The following is a 19,458-nucleotide window of genomic DNA, read 5'->3' on the forward strand; positions in this document are numbered from 1 at the left end:
AAGTTATTTCTCAAGGCTGGACTTCCTACTCTCTCTCTACTGGATGAGAACCACACTGGGTTTTATTTATCTATAAACACCTTTTTATGACTTCACCTCACTGCTGTTTCTTTAATGTGGGTTCACAGCAAATGACTGGATTACACGACAACTGTTAAAATAAAAAATGCCCCACCATCATCATCATCTTCATCATCACAACAACAACAGCAATAATAATCATAACAATAACGAAGACAACCATAAAAAGAATAATGACAATAATAGTACTAACACATGTGTAAACCACTTTCATAGGAAGTAAGAGGCATGTTACATAGAACAAAAAAAACAGGTTGAGTATTGTTTCCTCTTTAAATAGGGCAGATGACAGGAATGCGGATGACGCACCCTCGGCGGAGTGATATCGTGTGCGCGCGGCGGAAGGTCACCTCCTCTCCACGCTGCGGATCATCATCACCAGCACCGCAGCACCACGCGCACCACTTTCCTCTCAGAGCGTCCACAGAGCAGCAGCAGTAGAAAACCTCCGGACATTGTCCTGTCGGCCGACATGGCAGCGTAAGAGTGTGACCAGCAGCAGCCTTCCAACACAGTGCCACCAACCAGTGCACTGAGTCTTCTCCGATTCAGCAAACATGTCGTAAGTCAACCTTTTCGAAATGACAGCTTCCGGATGTGCCGAGGACCGCGCGCGCTCTCGAGAGGCCTCGCATTTCCCGCGAGCGCCATTTTGCTTTCTTTGTTATAACTTCAGTACATTTTTCATTATTTATGAATTTATATCCGACGCGCGCTGATGTCGTCGAGTAACGATGATTGAAAGTATTTATGATTTTATTTAAAAAAACCAAGGGCGTGTCATGAGGGTTGATGACGCAACACGGGACAGGAAACGTTAAATTATACATTTTGCGACATGTGCTAAAAATGTCGTCGGTCGCGTTTCATCCTCAGACGGTTTGCGACACTTTGTATCGATCAGGAGAGTTGTTAAGACCAATGAGTCCTCGTGGCCAACGTGGCGAGGAGAATCTGATCAGCGGGTTAAAATGGCGGAGGGAGAACAAAGTGGCTGACAGGGAGGAAGAGGAGGAGGGAGGGATATGGACGCGGTGACCTCATCTAGGTCATGAGACACGAAGCAGCTGATGGCGAATCACGTGATGTGCAGTAAGCCCCACTGGAGGGATGGAGGCGCTGTTGAGTCAAAACAGGAGAGGATGTATCTAGTGTGCAATTAGACATTATCAGTAATATATAAACACAATACAACAAGATATAATGCTTATACATAGTGTAACACAGTAAATAGGTGTATACATACAATTACGTATTCACTCAGGACTCATTAAACGTAGAAGAGATAATAATAATACATTTTATTTCTGATATTTAATTTGTGGCCAAGCCCTCGTCGTACCTGAAATCAGAATCTGATTCCTCCCTGATGGTTTAAATTGTGTTTATGATGTTTCATATTTTCACCACAGACGTCTTTCTTTGATCCCGTTTCCTCAGGTCCTTTGTGGAAACCCTCAGCTCTGCTGCATCCGACAGCACGAAACACTTCGCCCTCCTAGCATCATCACGCAGCCCGTTCGTGACCAACAACAGCCACTATGACCATGACGATGACAAGCTCACAGTTTGGCCTGGAAGACATGGAGGCCCTTCTCTGGGGGCCTTCCTCTCCCACGGCTGACGCCATGGGCTCCCTGTTCTATCACCCTGACCAAGAAGAGAATCAGGAAGGAGGAGGGACCCCACCAGAGGGGGACACTTCACCCGTGTCGCCCCTCACCTCCTTGTCACTGCCCTCTCCTCCTAATTTCTACTCTCCCCCTTCCTCTCCGCCCCCCGTCCTCCTCCATGAGGACAAAGCTGGGAATGAGTCGGCCCTGCTCTCCCTCCCCTGGCTGGAGCACCCTGATCAGCTGGGATGCCAAATGATCTCAGATGACAGGAGAGGTAATTATCTCTTTCCCTTTTATCACTTTTGATAACATCTTTGAAATTCTCAGTGTAACGGAGTTTCTCCTTGTCTTCTGCAGAGGATCCGCTCGGTGCCCTGGACTGGATGGCGGAGAAGATGGATCTAAACGAGTTTGACCTGGATTCTCTGATTGGCTCCTGCAGTCCCAATGAATCGTCCATCAGCTCCACAGAAGACCTGCTGGCCTCCCTAGATTGCCCCATGGAGCTCGACTCCCTCCCAGTGCCCACTCTCTCAACTCCTGTTCTCTCAAGTCTCCCCTCTGCTTCTCCTCCAAGGTCCCCCCCCACAGTGGAAGTCACTGACTCCTACTTCGCCCCCTCTCCTCCCCCGTGTGTCCCAGAGCCACAAGAGGAGCTCGAAATCAAATCTGAGCCAGCTTCTCCGGACCCACCCATGGTTGATTCTCCTTCCTCACCAGTCGACACCCTGGACCTGGGCAGTGAGGTGGACGTCTTGGAGACGGAGGAGAAGCCAGTATTAGCTGCTGTGGTCCCTCAGGTCCAGAGATTTGTATTCTCCCTTACACCAACCCGCATCGTCCTTGTACTGGCCCCCAAAAATGAGGTGGGGATCGCCACCACACCAGGGGTCGTTCAACCGTCCCCTACCACCTCCCCCCCACAAAGGTTGTCTAGAAGTAGACCGTACCCTGAGCCCAAATCCATAACCAGTCCACCCTCTCCCGGTGTGACCACTGTCAAAGTCAAGTCCCTCTGTTGTGATGATGATGATGAAGATGATGATGATGATGAGAGGTTAACTCTGAAGGCGCCAAAGGACAAGAAGCTGAAGAAGATGGCGCAGAATAAGACGGCTGCCACGCGCTACCGGCAGAAGAAGAGGTGCGAGCAGGACTCGATCTCCTCGGAGCATTCGATTCTGGAGAGGAAGAACATGGAGCTGAGGGAGAAAGCTGAATCCATGGCCAGGGAGATCGAGTACCTCAAGGAGCTGATGGAGGAGGTTCGCTCGGGCAGGACCAGGAAAGGTCTCAGTCCTGACCCTTAGTGGTCGGAAGTATGTCAGAGTAGAATGTAGATAACGGGAAGTGTCCGATTTTATTTTTATTGCAAACATGTATCAGTATAATATGTCCTAAATATCTAACACTGGTATTAGTAGTTTTATGATAAATGAGTAGTTCTGGGGACATTTGGGATATTTTCCACTCAGTATATGGACTTGTGCTGTTTATTGTATTTTAATTCCTCTATATCTGGACCTCAGTTACAAGCCAGTAAGTCTTTTCTGTTATAAAATGTGTGTATGATAATGTCTACCATCCACCTGTATTCTCAGTCTCTTAATAAAGAGTTTTGAACCTTATTTTACAGTGTTATTGTGATTATTTGTGACCATAAGAAAGAAAACTGTTTAGAAAATTTTCTAAACAGTGATTTCCTCACTGAAAACAAACTGGTGTTTTTAATAAGCCTGTCTCCACATGTTAATGCACCTCTTCATGGTATTTAGTCAACTAAAAAAACATGTTAGTGGCTTGGTTCAATCTCAGTTTGCAAATGCTCTTCCTTCCCCTGGTATATGATGCAGAGGGGATGGTCATAAAAATGTAACTTCTAGAGCTGACCTTGAAAACCAATTGAGGTTTTTTTTATTCACAATTAAGAGTTTGTGTAGTTGTGTGTTCAGGGGCGGCTGTGGCTGAGGGGGAAGAGAGGGTTGTCCACTAACACACGTCCACAGCTTGATCCCAGTCTCCATTCGTTCCATGTGCTTCAATTGCCCCTGAGGCTGCCCCTCTGCCCTCAGTGAAAGTGTAATGTATGACAAATACAGCTCTTCACGTGGATTCACTTAATGCTGTGTGTGTGAGAATGACTAAACGTTTCGGTCTGACGTCAGCAATAATTGTGTGTGTGATTTGTTTTGTAATTTCTGTTCCTGTGAGGGGGGCTCAAACTTTTCAAATGATTTTCTTTGTAGGTTGAAATACTTTGAATAAGCATTAACATTGTATTATGTTGATATGTCTCTTTGCTGCATTGTTGCATTCATTTCTTTTAACTTAAAACAAATCTACAAATCGGTTGCATGGTATTTGCACAGGGTCGGTCAGAGATGTGCATGTAACTGTCCCCGAGCAGTCAATTTCAGGTTCAGTGAATCACTCGTCAGTGTCTTTGCTCATAGAGACTCTTTTCAATCTGTTTGTGATATAACTTTGTTCCAAACACAAAGAGCATTTGTTGGTGGCCTCACAATGAGCCTGTGGACGCTCCATCTGAGTGGAGCTTCTCTCACACAAACAGCGAGGAGGATAATGGAGGCCGCCTGACCAGCACAGTCCTGCAGATGCATGACTTTTCAATCAAATCACAGTCATGTGAGGTTTAGAATGTCATTTCTACGTATTACGTTTACAACATTTAAGGATAGAAACAGTATTTTTGTGTGGAAACTAACAGTATGTGTTTGTCTTAGTTTGTGAGAGGAAGGAAGAGCATGAGAGAGAGAGAGAGAGAGAGTGCTGACTGGTGCTGAGCGAGGCACAGCTTGAATAATATTACCTGGAAAAACATTCAGCCTGGAACTGGCTGCTGGTGGACGCACGGTAATTGGTCCAGGCTTTGGTCCAGATAGTTTAGGTACAATCTATAACTATGGAGGCTCGCCAAAGTCAAGACGGTGCAGACCTACTTACATTTCCTCCAGGACACACTCGGACATATCCCTGTGCAAGTAAATACACACATTTTTCAAAGGAAACATTTGATTTATGAGGCTGAGAAACTCTGTGCATTATATTAAACGCACACAATGAGAGGTTCATATCGGGACAAAACACCTGGACACGATTGAATTTTAGATTTACCTTCTACTATTATACTCCCATCTTAAAAAGAAAATCATGTCTCTTACTTTCTGAATACTGTATAGACACACACACGCACACACACACACACACACACTCATATTGACATACGGTGTCAGTGTACATAAAGAAAACCCTGCAAAATAAATGAATTATACTTTGTGGGGTCAAACATTGTGGCGTTAATTTAATTTCAACAGTACAAAAATGGGACTGAGGGTACATAACAATGTACTTTGCATCTACTGCATGTACTTGAAGTAGTTTTTTTCGATGTTGAAAAATAACCAAGTTGTTGTCACACTAAGAAGTTTATTTTATTGAGCTGTGTGAGTCTTAAAGATATAAAATATTTTGTAGTAGTGCAGATAAAATTTCTCAGTATCTCTATTCTCAGTGCATGATGGGAGAAATACTAGCTTGAACTATTGCCACCTAGTGACAACACTCCACCATCACTACATCCCTCCTGAGAGAAGGGCCAGCGTCTTCTGTTCAGCTTAATGGGCCTGATTATTTTCATCAAGATCCATGAGTTATTCCCTGGGATCTTAATATAATATTAATAAGTTAAAAACAAAACCAAAGTTAATGTCTTCTTCCCTGACACAAACCACATCCTTCCTTCCACAGTTTCAGTTGTTTTTGTCAAGTCTTGCCTAACCCCCCCCCCTGGGAAAAAGGATTGATACCATGAGACAAAAGCCGAAAATACACATCAGTACTGTATATCCACATCTTTTTTTTATTGTTGTCTGGGGATGACCAAAGTACATCTCCACTTACGAAGAACCACACAGGAAGTAATGCCACCTCGGCTACAGTAAAGTGATACACAGTGCAAAATGCTCAGCTACAAGCCTACGACATATGTAACATATCTTACACAGTAAATATACACCGCTTATACAACATATTCACACGGGGAGTGGGACTAAGACTCTGAATGAATGTGTGAGAAAGTCATGCTGGTCACAGCTGCAGTAGCCTACGTCACTAGATGGAGCATGGAGTCGGTAAAAGCACAGAGGAAGCGGTGTCAGGGTTTCTGGTATAGGCTACATCGTTTGTATAAAATCACATTTCACAGCATGGCAGTGGTATCAGTCATGTATTGTACTCGGTGTATCTGGACAGTTGCACATTCTTCGTTCTCCCGGGCTCTGTGCTTCAGCGTGTTCACCTTCGATGTTGATGTAAACCTAATCTCATTAAAGCCGGGACTTGGCACTTTACCGCCTTATTCATTATTTTACTCCAAATGTGCTGAGGTCACGAAGAACCTGAATGTGCAGCTGTCCAAAGTCTTCCAGTCTTGACAGAACCTCACTCGATGTAACTTTCAGAGTCCATTTTTTTTACCCCCTCCACTTTGTTCTTTTAGTAATGTCTTTTTTTTGCAGTTGTAAAGGTAGAGGGCTGTGATATCGTTGTACCAGAAATTTACAAAGACCTGCTCAAGCGTGAGTCGGAGCAATAAGAAGTGAGGTTGCCTTCAACTCTATAGGCACTCAATTATCTGCATGCGATGTCTTAACATGCCTCTGAGAGCTGAATTTATATATATATATATATATAATCCTTTTTTTCTTTTTAGCAAAATGTCCCTTCAGATGACAGGATGTCTCCAGGATGTAGAAAAAGGTAGCAAAAGCCCCGTGAGAGCTCGAATGGTTCATGAGGTTATGTTGTTTTCTGCAGCATGCTGAAGCTTGATGTAGCCGTTAGGATGGGGCCCTGCCGCAGGGCTGCACTCCCACTCTCACGTTCTGATGCTGAGGCACAAAGCTGAATCTTACCTTGTCGATAGATGCACCAGATGCACGACCACAAACAGCGAAGCAGAGCCAGCCCGAGCAGCTCCGGGGGGATCTGAGGCTGCACATAGTTTCATCGCAGCCTCGCTTAAGCTCTTATTGAGAATGAACGCTACAGCTAGGGTGGGATAACAAATATATATACTGACTAGTTGAGATGGCTTCAGTTAACTTCTTGGCACGAGAGAACCAAAGTGCAAAGACCGGCTCTCTATTCTCTAATTTGAGTTGATACATGAGTCACGTCAGCAGGTTTGAGATCAGCGTTAATCAGAGTTTCTGTAAATGAGCCAGATTTACCCGGGAGGAGTCAAGTCAACCAAGACTCCCTGAGCAGAACAGGTCAAATATTAACGATGACAATCTTAATATTGCTCCAATGGGGGATTGGGAAGTTACCACGTTTCACTTTTGTGTCACTGAAGTGCACAAACAATGTCAAGACTCCTGACTTTTTAGTTTTACACTGGTGCTCACATTTTCCAGTATACATGGGATTGGTTTTTCATTTGTAACATGGGATGACGACTACACTGTGAAATCCATCCAAAACTGATGACACATCCATGAACACATTCCTCTCATTCCTCCAATAACCAAGCGACCGCCTCGCTGCAAACCTCCAAACCCCATTTACCAGATTGATTTGGATTGTTCTCTTCCAGTTTATAATATTACCAGTGCAGCCTGAACACATAGAGTTGCAATGGTGAGCAATTCTTTACTCTGCAGTGTTGAACCAGGAACTCTTTAGCAGCAACTGATTCCTATGAACATGCTCATGAGCAGGGGTCAATGTTGGTTCTGGACCCTTGAAGCAAAAAAGTAGAATACCTCTCCTCCTCCTGGGTCTGAGGGGACCACGTTGACCAGTCTGCCCAGTGATCCGTGAGTTTCTCCTCATTTCATTTCGCCTGTTTTCCACAAGACTCCACAGAGTTGGACAGAGATCTCTAGATGAGGTTGGACTAACATGAGGGGATGTTTGGGCCTTTACCGGAGACTCGGATCACAGAGACAAAGACACTTTCCTTTTTTAGTGCGGTTGCATCACTGCACCTGGCATCCTCGACAGTCGTCCTCCGGCTCGGTGTTATCAGAGGAGTAGGAGCTCTCCTCGCTCACTGTCAAATGCAACACAGACATATTAGACAGGTTGTATAACATTTTTCACAAACTTCATGCTGTACATACAGATGCAGATATGTGCAAAATATACATGGAGATAATGAGTGTATGACTTACACCACTCCGTCTGAATGGGGAGGAAGGCCTTATCACCATTCTCCCGGATCATCTCCTCTATCTTATCCAGCAGGACGGACACACTCCTGTCCTTCCCGGGGACCTTACTGTCCATGACATGGTAATAGTTCCCACAGTACTCAAGTAGTCTCTGCAGCTCCCGCCCGCCTCTGAGGATGTGCTCCTCGATGGGCGTGCGGCCCAACCAGTCACCACAGCTGAAGAGCACCATGGTGTGGAGACACGCGCTGTCCCCGAACAGAGCCTCTATGTGGGCCAGGAGTGTCCTCCTCTTCCTGGCTGTGAGGGACGAGACCACGGGGAGGACCAGCAGCAGCGTGTGGGGTCCGGGCCGCAGGAGGGCCGCTCCGCGCTGGGACTCCTGGCGGATGCGCTTCGGCGTGCGCCTCACCGAGAACCAGTCCCAGCCCGGGGTGTCGACGATGGTGATCCGGCGACCCGACACGAGCGCCTGCCTCCTGAGGCACAGCTCGGTCTCCTGGCCCGACTCGAAGTACCGACGGCCCAGGATGGCATTCCCCACTGAGCTCTTCCCAACGCCCTTCCAGCCCAACAACAGCAGCCTCAGTTCTGCCCAGAACACAGAGGCAGATATTGATCAGTAATGAGTAAGCTCTTTCCTACACCAGTTCTTGTGCAGGGGCCTTTCTTCTTCAACACATTAATCATTCAGTCACACACACAAAACGTTGTACTTCTATCTTAGTGAGGACATTCAATGGCATAGCTCTAACCCATACCCCAATCCTTACCCTATGCTTAACCTAAACCTAATCTTAACCCTAAAAGTGAGTCTTAATCCTCAAACAGCCTTTTGAAAGTGGGTCAGAAAGTGAGGACCAGCCAAAATGTCTTAACTTTCCCAAGATGTCCTCACTCTGTAAAGTCTATTGGCTAAAGATAGTCGTCACAAAGGTATAAGACATCTGTATGAGTTCACACACAGGCCCGTGCAGCTAACCTTATTAAGACTTTGTATTGACTAAGGACAGAGGATGTCACACCTTGTTAAAGCCCTATGAGACAAATTGTGAATAGGGGCGATTGATTGATTGATTGATTGATTGACTTCCCCTCATTACAGACAGCCTAACCTTATAACCAGGATCTCAGACATGACAGTTTTCCTCATTAGGACTTGTTTTCGGTCCCCATGAGGTCTACTGGTCATGATAAGGTCATTGATTATGCTGGAAAATGTCCTAAAGAGGTATCAAAAACAAGCACACACACACACACACACACACACAGACACACAAACCTCTGGGAGGTCCTCCGATCATCGACTCCCTCTGTCTGGCGTGCTCCTCCATCCTCATCCTCTCCTCCTCCAGCGCTCTCCTGGCCTGCTCCTCCTCCAGTAAAATCAGCTCGTTCACCTCAAAGTACCAGCCTGCACGACAACAACAATGAATTATTCACACGACCGTCTTCAGTCGGCTCTACGTCACAATTGGTGTATTCATTAATGGTGATATTATATAAGTTTGAATCTGCAGAAATGTTGCTCTACACACTGTCTTATCCGTTTGTGTATCACCGCACAAAAAGCTAAATCTTCATGTGAAAAACAAACCTTGGTTGTCAGTGATCAACTCCTCCACCTTCTCCATCAGCTCGGGTACCTGTGTGTTCTCCTCCGTCTCTTTCTGAGTGTTGTCAAAGGCGTGGTACCTACAGGTGGAGAGACACAGTGTTCACCGTTGTTGTACATATGGTTCAGTTTAATGTGGAAGGGGAGTTTGGAAGGGGTTTGTAATTAGGGGGTGGGGTTTGTTCTTGTGCTAATTTTATACGGTAAGTTTGGCTTCGTATGAGCAAGGAAATGGAGACATATCGTCCATCTTTGTATACGGTCTATAATTAGTAGCTGGAAGGAGCTGATGTAGAGCAGAGAGGGAGAGCAGCTGCAAACTTGTCGTTTTCAGGCCAAACAAACACGGACTCTTGTGACGTCACCTGAGGCAATGAATCAGACTTCATGCAGCTCCCTCTGATGTCACAAGTAGTCTTATACAACTTTAGTCACATATGCAGTGGTATGTTCCCCAACACCTGCAAACACACTTTGCTATGCACAACAAAAACATAGAATCGACGCAGACAACAACACATGTTCCTTTGTTTTTGTGAAAGGAACCAGAGAAGAGAGGGGAGGGGAAACAGACGTCATACCTGCTTCCACATCTCTCCACCAGCCACTGCAGGGCCTCTCCAGTGTTGGATATGTGCTCCTCAATGAAGACACCTTTTGGCAGTTTGTCCACCCCAGTGAAGATCACCATGGAGTACCTCCAGGTCCCTCCACCCAGGGCCCCAAGTTGCTCGTCTGCGGCCCTCCTCTGGGCATCCGTGAAGGGCTGGGTGACCGACACCACCAGCAGTATCACGTGGGGTCCAGGAGGACAAAGAATGGCCCCCATGCATGGCCCCTCGCTGTCCAGGCTCGGTGGTGGCGGTGGCCGCGGTGGACTGTCCGACTCGGCAGCGGCATCGTCGTTGTTGTTTTCAGCTTCGGTGTCTTCCTCTGGGTCGGCTGGGATGGCCCATGGTGGAGTGTCAACCACGGTGACTCGTCTGCCGTAGATCTCTGTGTGGCCGACATTGCTGTGGGTTGTCTCCGTCCCGGCGTCGAAGACCTCGTCCCCTAGGATGGTGTTTGCAGTTGAGGTCTTACCGGACTGTGGGCCCCCTAGAATCAGCAGTCTGCGCTCAGGGGGGTGGCGGCCCCTGGGGTCACCTGTTGAAACACAGACAGATTAGACTGAAGTTCTCTCGGAGGATGGGTTTGTTGAGTGATGTCCACAGCACAGTTCGGCCTCAGAGGACATTATCTGTATTGTATCAGTTTCAGTCCCTCCTTCATCTTGTCCCCAATGTGCTTTTAGAAGATGAGGATATGTCTGCTCTTTTTTCCCCACCAATAGATTCTCATGTCGCACTCCTTGTCCTTCTGTTCTGCCCTTACTCCTCTGATTTCCCCTTGTCATCATCTTATCCGGCTCCTCGCTATCTTACACCTCTTCTCTTTCATTGCCTCCTCCATTCTTTCTTGTCCTCATCCCCCTTTCGGCCCCTCAACCCTGCTCCCAGCATGCCTCCTCTTTGATTTCCTTCGTCATTAGCCTTTGGAAGAATCGGGTCAGAGAGGATGGACTCTCAACCTCCCTCCGGAGAGAACAGGCACATGGACGGAATCATGAGTAAGAGGACAAATGCTTTTGGCATCACAGGGAAATGAGAATTACAGGATGTTTGCTCTGTGAGGATGACGGGAAGAGAGGATGCAGTGGGAGGGTACACGCTGCTGCTGACACTTTCCATGTGTGCTGCTAAACACAGGAAGTTGTCACAAGCAACAGTTCCCTCACTATTGCGGTCGTGTGGTCAAAACATGGCACGGCCGAGCCTGGATGCTGCCAGTAAGTGGACGGATGGTGATGGTGGGGGAACGTTCGGCCAGGCTGCACGGCAAAGAACCAAAAACACCCACTTACCAGTGTCAGAGGCAGAGGACACAGCAGCCATCTTGTGTGTAGAACCTCTGGCTTCCTCCTCCTCTGCCCCCCTCCTCCGTCTCCTTCTCGCCTCCACGGTGGATTCCTCTTCTTGCCTCTTCAGAAAGCGACAGATCCTGGGTGGCGTGCGGAAGGGTGGCAGCTCAAATGCTCCTCGGCTCTCTCCGTCACTCTTACCCTCATTCTACTGCGGTGTGACTCACTCTATCTTTCTCATGTCCCACTGCCTCCCTTCCTCTCCTCACACCCCCTCTGCCACTCAACCTCTCTCCCTCTTCTTCTGTTCTATCTTACACACCCCCTCAGACTACTATGGCTCTCTTCCCTCCTCTTCCCTGTCCTTCTGTACTCGTCTTCCAGCACTCCTTTTCTCCTCTCGTGCTTATCTGTCTGAACAGATGGGAAAGATTGTGCAATGCAGGAGACGGGAAGCCAAATCCTCCCCTGCAGCAGCAGCAGCAGCAGCAGCAGCAGCTCCAGCAAGATGTCTCGTCATTTTCTCTTTTCCTTTTTTCTTCTGAGGCCAAACAGAGGAAGCTGTTCCTCCCACCCGCTTGTATCACACAGCAGCAGCAGCAGCAGCAGCAGTGTGGCACTGTATGCAGACTGCAGTCAGGAGGACAGATAAAAAGATGGATAGACAGAGAGGGGGAGAGGGAGGGGAGGAGAGAGGGAGGGGGGGGAGGTTGTTCTCTCTGTTTACAGATGGATGTATACCCCAGCTGCTGCATCACGCACAAACGCAACCAGTGCTATGATGCCTGCAGACACACAAACGTGTGAGGCAGTTAGGGCGTGCATACTGCATGAATACATTCAAATAGGGATATAAGACATGCAACACTTCACACATAACAGCTCCTATAAATAGCAGGAGATGAAATGTAGCTGAGCTGGATTCAAAACGGGACTAAACTCTGACGGAAACATCATGTGAGGCAGAAGAGAAGCATTATATAAATCACCCTGAGTGCCTGAGCTCATCCTTGGCTCCAGATCAGGTTAATTGTGTTAGCTGTGTGCTGAGATACGTTCACGGACACGGGGGGAAGTCACGTAAGACAGAGGATTCGTTTTGATGGCTGCCTCTTCCAATTAATCCATTAATCACAATGACAACGTTCTGTAGAAGCAATTGTCGCATTGTTTTTTTTTAATGACGCAGTTTCCTCTCTCTGGACCTTTGAGGAAAATCACAGAAGGGACGCGACACGACGGCGACCACTGGGCCGTGCGCACGGTGCGTTCACTGGCCCCCAGGAAGGAGCTGTTTCCCAAGTTGTGTGTCATTGTCCACAGTGTGTTCTTTGATGTGCTTTGAACCCAGAATGTGGGGAAAACATGGACGCTGTGCACAAAATGTGTTGAATCCACTTTTATACAAACGTTGACACCCTTTTCCTATATATATATCTACATAGTAACTAAGGGTTAATGAAATAATCAGGTGTGACAGGCATATCAACAATAATATACATGTTAATCATTAAAAAAACATCTGCATTGTGTTCGGGGCCTGTAGGAAATGAATGTGCAGTTTGCAAGTGACCATTGTTGTAAAAATTGTTGTCACATTAGGAGCTGCTGTGGACTGGGTTTTACCTCCTGCAGCAAAGTTCTGTGTTCAATCCTGGGACTTTAGGGTTGTTATTTTATTACTTCTTTTACTTGTGTCTTTATTTTGATTTGCTAAGGACGCTAACTTTCTTTCTCTGTAAGTAGTGCTACGAATATAGATGTTATTACTTTTATTAGTATTGTTGATAGTAGTAGTTTTATTAGTCGTTTTTATTAGTATTATTGTTATTAAGTAAAGGAAGTATCCCTCTTAAGTGATAGGATTCAAGCTAAATATAGACCCTGCCTGTGTATTTTGCAAGTCAAATGGAGAATCATGTTTCATGTATTCTTTCATTGTCAATATTGTTTTTGTTCCCTGACATTTTTGTATAAGTGACAACAACAAATAAAAGAATAATACATTATTGGACTTATAACTTACATAAATATATTAATATTCATGTTTTATTTATTTAGATGTTTTGTATTTCTTTTTATATTTTATAAACAACCTTAGTCTGAATTATGAAATTTCATCATAATCTATTTATTCGATTGGGTCGATTATTCCGACTCCACGTGGACGCGCACACGGTCACCACGGACCACGCACGACGCCGTCTTCCGACGTGGTGTCGTAAAAAAAACGACGCTCCGCTTCCTCCACGTGATGTCAGCAGGCGGAAGTGTGCGCGCTCAGCTCCAGAGTGGGTGTCTGTGTGTGTGAGGAAGGACCCGAGAGTTCCCCTCCGGCTCTGAGAGAACATGGAGGCGGCAGACGAGATGATGAAGTACCGCTCGCCTCTGGTGTCCAGGTACGCCAGCAAGGAGATGGCCTTCAACTTCAGCGACCGGAAGAAGTTCAGCACCTGGAGGAAGCTGTGGATCTACCTGGCCCAGGCGGAGAAGGTGTGTAGCCTCCATAGGGAACTCTGTGTGTGTGTGTGTGTGGGGATGTGTTAGTGTGTGTCTGTCTGTGTGAGACCAGGACCTGAAGTTGAAGTTCAGAGTGTGACCTTTAAGAGCCTCTCGTGTTCCCTGCTCTAAATTTAGTTTGTCAGCTGCAGCCCAGAGGAACACTGAACCAAACACACAACCTGAACTAAACACACACACTGAAATAAAATCACACACACTGAACTAAAACCACACTCTGAAATGAAAACACACACTGAACTGATCACACACACGTAACTAACACACACACACACACAAAAAAATGGCGCAACTGAAACGCACTCATTCAACTTAAACACAGACATGTTACTAAATAACACACATGCAACTAAAACACACATATGTAAGTTAAACACACACACTGAGAGAAACAGTTGAATTAATATGTGTATATATGTTTATATATTTATATGTATAAATGTGTAGATAGAGAGTTATTAATTGATCACAAATTGGGTAAATTCCTGTGTTACAGTAGCAATGCATGAAGCACAACACAACAATCATGATGTAAAAGTTTAAGAAACAATACAAAATATAGAGAATATAACTATAACAACAGGATTTGGTCCAAATCCTGCAGTGACAAACCTCAAATCCCTAATTCTCTTTTTCTTCCCCTTGTGTCACGTTCAGGGTTTTGTGGGTTTGAATCACATTCGGCTGCTCAGAGTGTGTAACGATGGTTTTAGGGGTGATCAGAGAAGTTGACCCTCTGTTGACATGTAGCCTTCAAACTGTTTCACCATTTTGATCAAACTGAGGTTTTATCTCACAGACACAAAGCACGCTGAGTCAAGTCAGAGATACAGATGATTTCAGCAGACATCAATTAACCCCCCCCCCTATGATGAGCTAACTGTTTACAGACCCCCTCACATGATCTTATGCCTGTGTGCTTGGTGTGTGGAAATAGCGAGCACAAATGTCAGGGTAACAGGAAACCTCCTCCTGAGAGGCTGCGTTTTACTCTAACCTCTCCAAACACTTCATTTACATAATCTGCCTCGGAATGATCCTTCCTGCTGTCGTGACCTTTGACACCAGAGACTTTGACCTCTCTAGCTGAGTTGCAACCTGCACAGGAGAGATTTATTTGCAGGGTTTGGGACCCATTTCTCCCTCACCCCCGCTCTGTGGTCCCGTCCCATGACTGCTGTGTCCTAATCCAATCTAATCAGGACACCGGTCGTCTTCTCACGAGGATGCCACATGTCTGTCAGACTGTTAAAAAGATTTGTTTCATTCGTCCTCTGTTCACCTCCTCTATACCCCTATATATATTTATATATTTAGATATATATACATTATTTCCTATTTTGATATTCTATTTTATTCTATTTTATATAATTTCTATCTTATTTTATTGAATAGTGTGTAATTACTTGAGCATTGTTAGAAGGGAGCCTGAGACACTGCCAGCAACTGCTTAATGTTATTGTTGTGCATTTGACAAATAAAAATCTTGAATCTTCTTTTGAATCTTTTCAGACGATTAATTAAAGTAACGTGCATTTAATTGAAAAATACATTATGTAAATATCTGTATATTTCTCAATGATTCATGGAGAAAACTGTTTCAGATATAATTCTAATAATTCTAGACTAAAATGTCAAAAAACAACTCGACCTATGTGATATATTCTTTTTGACGTGTGTACTTATATCATCCAAAATGACTATTTTCAAATAATCAAAGTAATGTTTCATTTTTGTTTCATGTATTAGTCACTCACTCCTAATGGATCTCGATTATAAATGGCTGCATGTTCTAAAATCCATGTCTTGATTTTAAATACCAACCTAATAACTTTGAGCTTAAATCGTAACTTCCCTTGTTGACCTTCTTCTTCTTCTTCTTCTTCTCCCTCAGACTTTGGGTTTGCCCATCACCGACGCCCAGGTCCAGGAGATGGAGAGCCACGTGGACGACATTGACTTTGTCATGGCGGCCGAAGAAGAGCGCAAGCTCCGGCACGACGTCATGGCTCACGTGCACACGTTCGCCCACTGCTGCCCCACTGCCGCTCCCATCATCCACCTCGGAGCCACGTCCTGCTACGTCGGAGACAACACTGTAATCACCATGCATTTTATAGCTATAGCCTGATCTCAGTGCTGCAGTGTTTAGTCTCCACGTTCTCCCAGATGTGTGATAAATCCCCTCGAGAAAACCCAACACTACAGTTGGGTTGTTAAAAGTTTTCATCTTGTGTAAGTCGCTGTGTTTTTCCTCCTCAGGATCTGATTATGCTGCGTGACGGATTCGACATCCTCTTGCCTAAGGTGAGGCTCAGCTGTTTGCCAGAGCGCAGGCCCACTGTGGCATCAGTGGAATCAGGGGCATTGTGACTCGGTGCCTCAGCTGTTTAATAACAAGTCAACAGTGTAGAAATAATCCCCTCGGCTCGAGTGCTGCCTGGGCACTGAGTGTATTATGCAATGATTCAGGGCCCTGCTCCTGTTTTTGATTTCCGCAGCTGGCCAGAGTCATCGACAGACTGATGAACTTTGCAGAGAAATACGCTGACCTCCCCACGCTGGGCTACACACACTACCAGTGAGTCTGAATGCAGCTTCACTCCTCTGGTCTTTCCTCTCTGTGTCCGTTTGCTGCTGGGCTCCATCTCTGAAGTCCTCTCTCTCTGCAGGCCCGCCCAGCTGACCACAGTCGGGAAGCGAGCCTGTCTGTGGCTGCAGGACTTGGCCATGGACATGAGGAACCTCCAGAGAGCCCGAGACGACCTGCGTTTCAGGGGGGTGAAGGGGACCACCGGGACCCAGGCCAGCTTCCTGCAGCTCTTTCAGGGGGACCACGACAAAGTATACATCATCATTCATTCCATTTCAATTAGAAATTTATTGATAAAGCTATTGTTGTCTATTTATCTACTAAATGAACCAATCATTCTTTTTCAGGTGGAGGACCTCGACAGGATGGTGACAGAGATGGCTGGCTTCAAAAAGTGAGTTCTGCCTCCTGCTCTTTTTAGTATCGTCCATATCAAACAATTTTAGCATATTTCATATTTCATCATAATTAGCAAGATACGGTATTGATATTGTTCCCATCCTGCCCAGAGCCTACCTGGTGACGGGCCAGACTTACAGTCGGAAGGTGGACGCAGACTGTTTGGCCAGCCTGGCCAGTTTGGGTGCGACTGTTCACAAGGTAAAGCTGCATTAACAAATGTCTCCATCTAGTGGTGAGGAAACGGAAGTTCGGGTCAGCACTGTGATAAACCCGCAGCTCTCTCCTGACTTATAAAGCTGACTCGAACATTTCAGGTAAACTTGCTGAAGCTCACGTTTGATGCATGTGTCTGCTGCAGATCTGTACCGACATCCGGCTGCTCGCCAACCTGAAGGAGATCGAGGAGCCGTTTGAGAAAGATCAGATCGGTTTGTTCACTTCTTACTTAACCTCGTGTTCACTGGCACCAACCTTTTACAGTTTCTATCTCTACATTTGTGTTATGGCGATAACTAATAACTTAAAAATAAGCAGTAGCATAAAAAAATTTAATTGTGTTGTTGCTGTCCTATATTGAAAACTGTCTTCCCTCACCCTAGGTTCCAGTGCCATGGCGTACAAGAGGAACCCCATGCGAGCGGAGCGTTGCTGCAGCTTGGCTCGCCACCTGATGGCGCTGTTGGCCAACCCGCTGCAGACGGCCTCGGTGCAGTGGCTGGAGAGGACACTGGACGACAGCGCTAACAGGTCAGCAAACCTGAGACCTGTATTCACCCCGGTCTTAGTTACCTTCACATTACTCAAGGTTTCCAGATATGGGCTCATGCAGAGACTCTGAACTCATTGCAGGAGGATCTCGCTGCCCGAGTCCTTCCTCACAGCAGACATCATCCTCACCACGCTGCAGAACATCACAGAGGGACTGGTGGTTTACCCCAAAGTCATCGAGAGACACATCCGCCACGAGCTTCCCTTCATGGCCACAGAGAACATCATCATGGCCATGGTGAAGGCTGGTGGAAACAGACAGGTAGGAGGAGGAGGTGGTCTAAGCTGCGAGGGATATCTGTATAGAATAATTTAGAAACCTCACCTGCTCCACATGGAGTGTTCATCAGATCAACTCTTTACCCAGGTGCTCATCTTCATGCTCTCTCCTTCAGGACTGCCACGAGAAGATCCGTGTTCTGTCCCAGGAGGCAGCAGCTGTGGTCAAACAGGAGGGGGGTGATAACGACCTTCTGGCCAGAGTTCAGCGAGACCCCTACTTCGCCCCCGTCCTGGGCCAGCTGGACGCCCTGCTGGAGCCCAAGACCTTCATTGGCCGCGCTCCGCAGCAGGTACAGCATCTTCTTTCTCCAGTCGTGTTTTGTCCACACTGCTTCCCTCTCATTAAACGTGTGGTTACTGTGGAGTAAGTATTTATGGAACATTAAAGCGAGGGGTAGAGCACGCAGGAGGTAAGTTGTAATGTGAATATAATTTTTTTTAGGTGACCAGGTTCCTGTCTGAAGAAGTACGCCCCCTGCTGGAGCCTTACAAAGCAAAGATGGATGTCAAGATTGAGCTCGAGCTCTGAAACACACACACACACACACACAGACACACAAACTTGAACAAAGGTCACTGTGGCCTTGTGAACGCTGCCTTATACCTCAATAAAGAGAAATGGTTGAATAAACGTCTCTTTTGTCGTAGTTTTCATTCCCGGTATTAAATTTATCTCCTACAAAAGATGATTTATAATATTGTAATAAATCAAACCAAATGTAAAATGTGTAACTACCTAATATCACAGATATTTCAGAATAATCTATTTGACCTTTACTTTGACTTTTTGGTTTGTTCCCAGTCCCATCCACTAACATGGAGGCACCTTTGAAGAAGTAATTAACTGTATATAACTACAGGTTGTGTTTCTCTCCACAAATGATTAGAAGAACTAATCCATTGAAATAGCAGCAAAATAATAATCTGTTGACCAATGAATCAATCAACTTGGTTCTTCAGACACTTCTGAGCGTCTAAACCTCGACTTGACCCGTGCAGTAGTAATGAGATGTGAACACATGGTGGCACCATTCAACTGCACTTCAATCTGCACAGTTGGAACTCAAGTCAGAGGAAGTGAACTTCATGCTCCAGTGCCAGTCAAGTATTCATGCATTTGTACTTCTCCCTCTTCTGATATTTTAGTAAAAAAACGTTCTCACTAGTTTTGTTTAAACTCTGTATTATATATGTCTCTAATTGTATAATGATCTCATGATTGGTGCGCAGACACTGAAGTCTGGTGTTCTTCAGCCTCGCTCGCCCCCTGTCAGCTGGGTCATGCACCAGAGGAAGGGGAAGAGAAAAGGAGGATGGTGTGAAGGAAATGTTAGGTTAGCAAAAGAAAGCTCCTCATGACGTCATACTGAGAACCACTTAAAGCACTTTGCAAAAATCACTGATCAAAGCTTCATGTGTGTATTGAGACTTTAAAATCAGCTTTCTGCAACAATACAGATTCTTCTGTGATTACAAAATCTTAC

At 45.8% G+C, this 19,458-nt stretch overlaps 3 protein-coding genes across 3 annotated transcripts; 2 read left to right on the forward strand and 1 right to left on the reverse strand.

Annotated features, from left to right (window-relative positions):
• The first annotated feature begins 467 nt into the window (after positions 1–467).
• On the forward strand, positions 468–3,325 carry atf4b (activating transcription factor 4b). The gene is made up of 3 exons (XM_062407780.1): positions 468–643; positions 1,522–1,971; positions 2,055–3,325. The coding sequence occupies exons 2-3, from the start codon at positions 1,623–1,625 to the stop codon at positions 3,005–3,007; spliced, it is 1,302 nt and encodes a 433-aa protein (XP_062263764.1). The 5' UTR covers positions 468–643; positions 1,522–1,622; the 3' UTR covers positions 3,008–3,325.
• A 2,229-nt stretch (positions 3,326–5,554) lies between these two features.
• si:dkey-110g7.8 (GTPase IMAP family member 8) lies at positions 5,555–12,028 on the reverse strand. Its single transcript, XM_062407767.1, has 6 exons — positions 11,413–12,028; positions 10,091–10,655; positions 9,492–9,589; positions 9,177–9,308; positions 7,895–8,485; positions 5,555–7,773 (listed from the first exon to the last, which is right to left on the reverse strand). The coding sequence occupies exons 1-6, from the start codon at positions 11,441–11,443 to the stop codon at positions 7,700–7,702; spliced, it is 1,491 nt and encodes a 496-aa protein (XP_062263751.1). The 5' UTR covers positions 11,444–12,028; the 3' UTR covers positions 5,555–7,699.
• Positions 12,029–13,660: 1,632 nt separating this feature from the next.
• On the forward strand, positions 13,661–18,605 carry adsl (adenylosuccinate lyase). Its single transcript, XM_062407772.1, has 12 exons — positions 13,661–13,902; positions 15,824–16,027; positions 16,192–16,236; positions 16,431–16,510; positions 16,602–16,773; positions 16,870–16,916; positions 17,032–17,122; positions 17,283–17,352; positions 17,524–17,671; positions 17,774–17,954; positions 18,088–18,264; positions 18,417–18,605. Exons 1-12 carry the CDS (start codon positions 13,759–13,761, stop codon positions 18,501–18,503), a joined length of 1,446 nt encoding a protein of 481 aa, XP_062263756.1. The 5' UTR covers positions 13,661–13,758; the 3' UTR covers positions 18,504–18,605.
• Positions 18,606–19,458: the final 853 nt, after the last annotated feature.

The sequence above is a fragment of the Platichthys flesus genome, chromosome 16, assembly GCF_949316205.1.
Source record: "Platichthys flesus chromosome 16, fPlaFle2.1, whole genome shotgun sequence".
NCBI lineage: Eukaryota > Metazoa > Chordata > Actinopteri > Pleuronectiformes > Pleuronectidae > Platichthys > Platichthys flesus.

Excerpts from the sequence above, each read along its gene's own strand:
- atf4b (XM_062407780.1), top strand. The coding sequence starts at position 1,623 with ATGACCATGACGATGACAAGCTCACAGTTTGGCCTGGAAGACATGGAG. Across the intron at positions 1,972-2,054 it reads GATCTCAGATGACAGGAGAG|AGGATCCGCTCGGTGCCCTG; the intron begins GTAATTATCTCT and ends TGTCTTCTGCAG.
- si:dkey-110g7.8 (XM_062407767.1), bottom strand. The coding sequence starts at position 11,443 with ATGGCTGCTGTGTCCTCTGCCTCTGACACTG. Across the intron at positions 9,309-9,491 it reads GTTGATCACTGACAACCAAG|GCTGGTACTTTGAGGTGAAC; the intron begins GTTTGTTTTTCA and ends GTTGTCGTGCAG. Across the intron at positions 8,486-9,176 it reads GATCGGAGGACCTCCCAGAG|AACTGAGGCTGCTGTTGTTG; the intron begins GTTTGTGTGTCT and ends TGTTCTGGGCAG.
- adsl (XM_062407772.1), top strand. The coding sequence starts at position 13,759 with ATGGAGGCGGCAGACGAGATGATGAAGTACCGCTCGCCTCTGGTGTCC. Across the intron at positions 16,774-16,869 it reads TTCAGGGGGACCACGACAAA|GTGGAGGACCTCGACAGGAT; the intron begins GTATACATCATC and ends ATTCTTTTTCAG. Across the intron at positions 17,353-17,523 it reads GTTTGAGAAAGATCAGATCG|GTTCCAGTGCCATGGCGTAC; the intron begins GTTTGTTCACTT and ends CCCTCACCCTAG.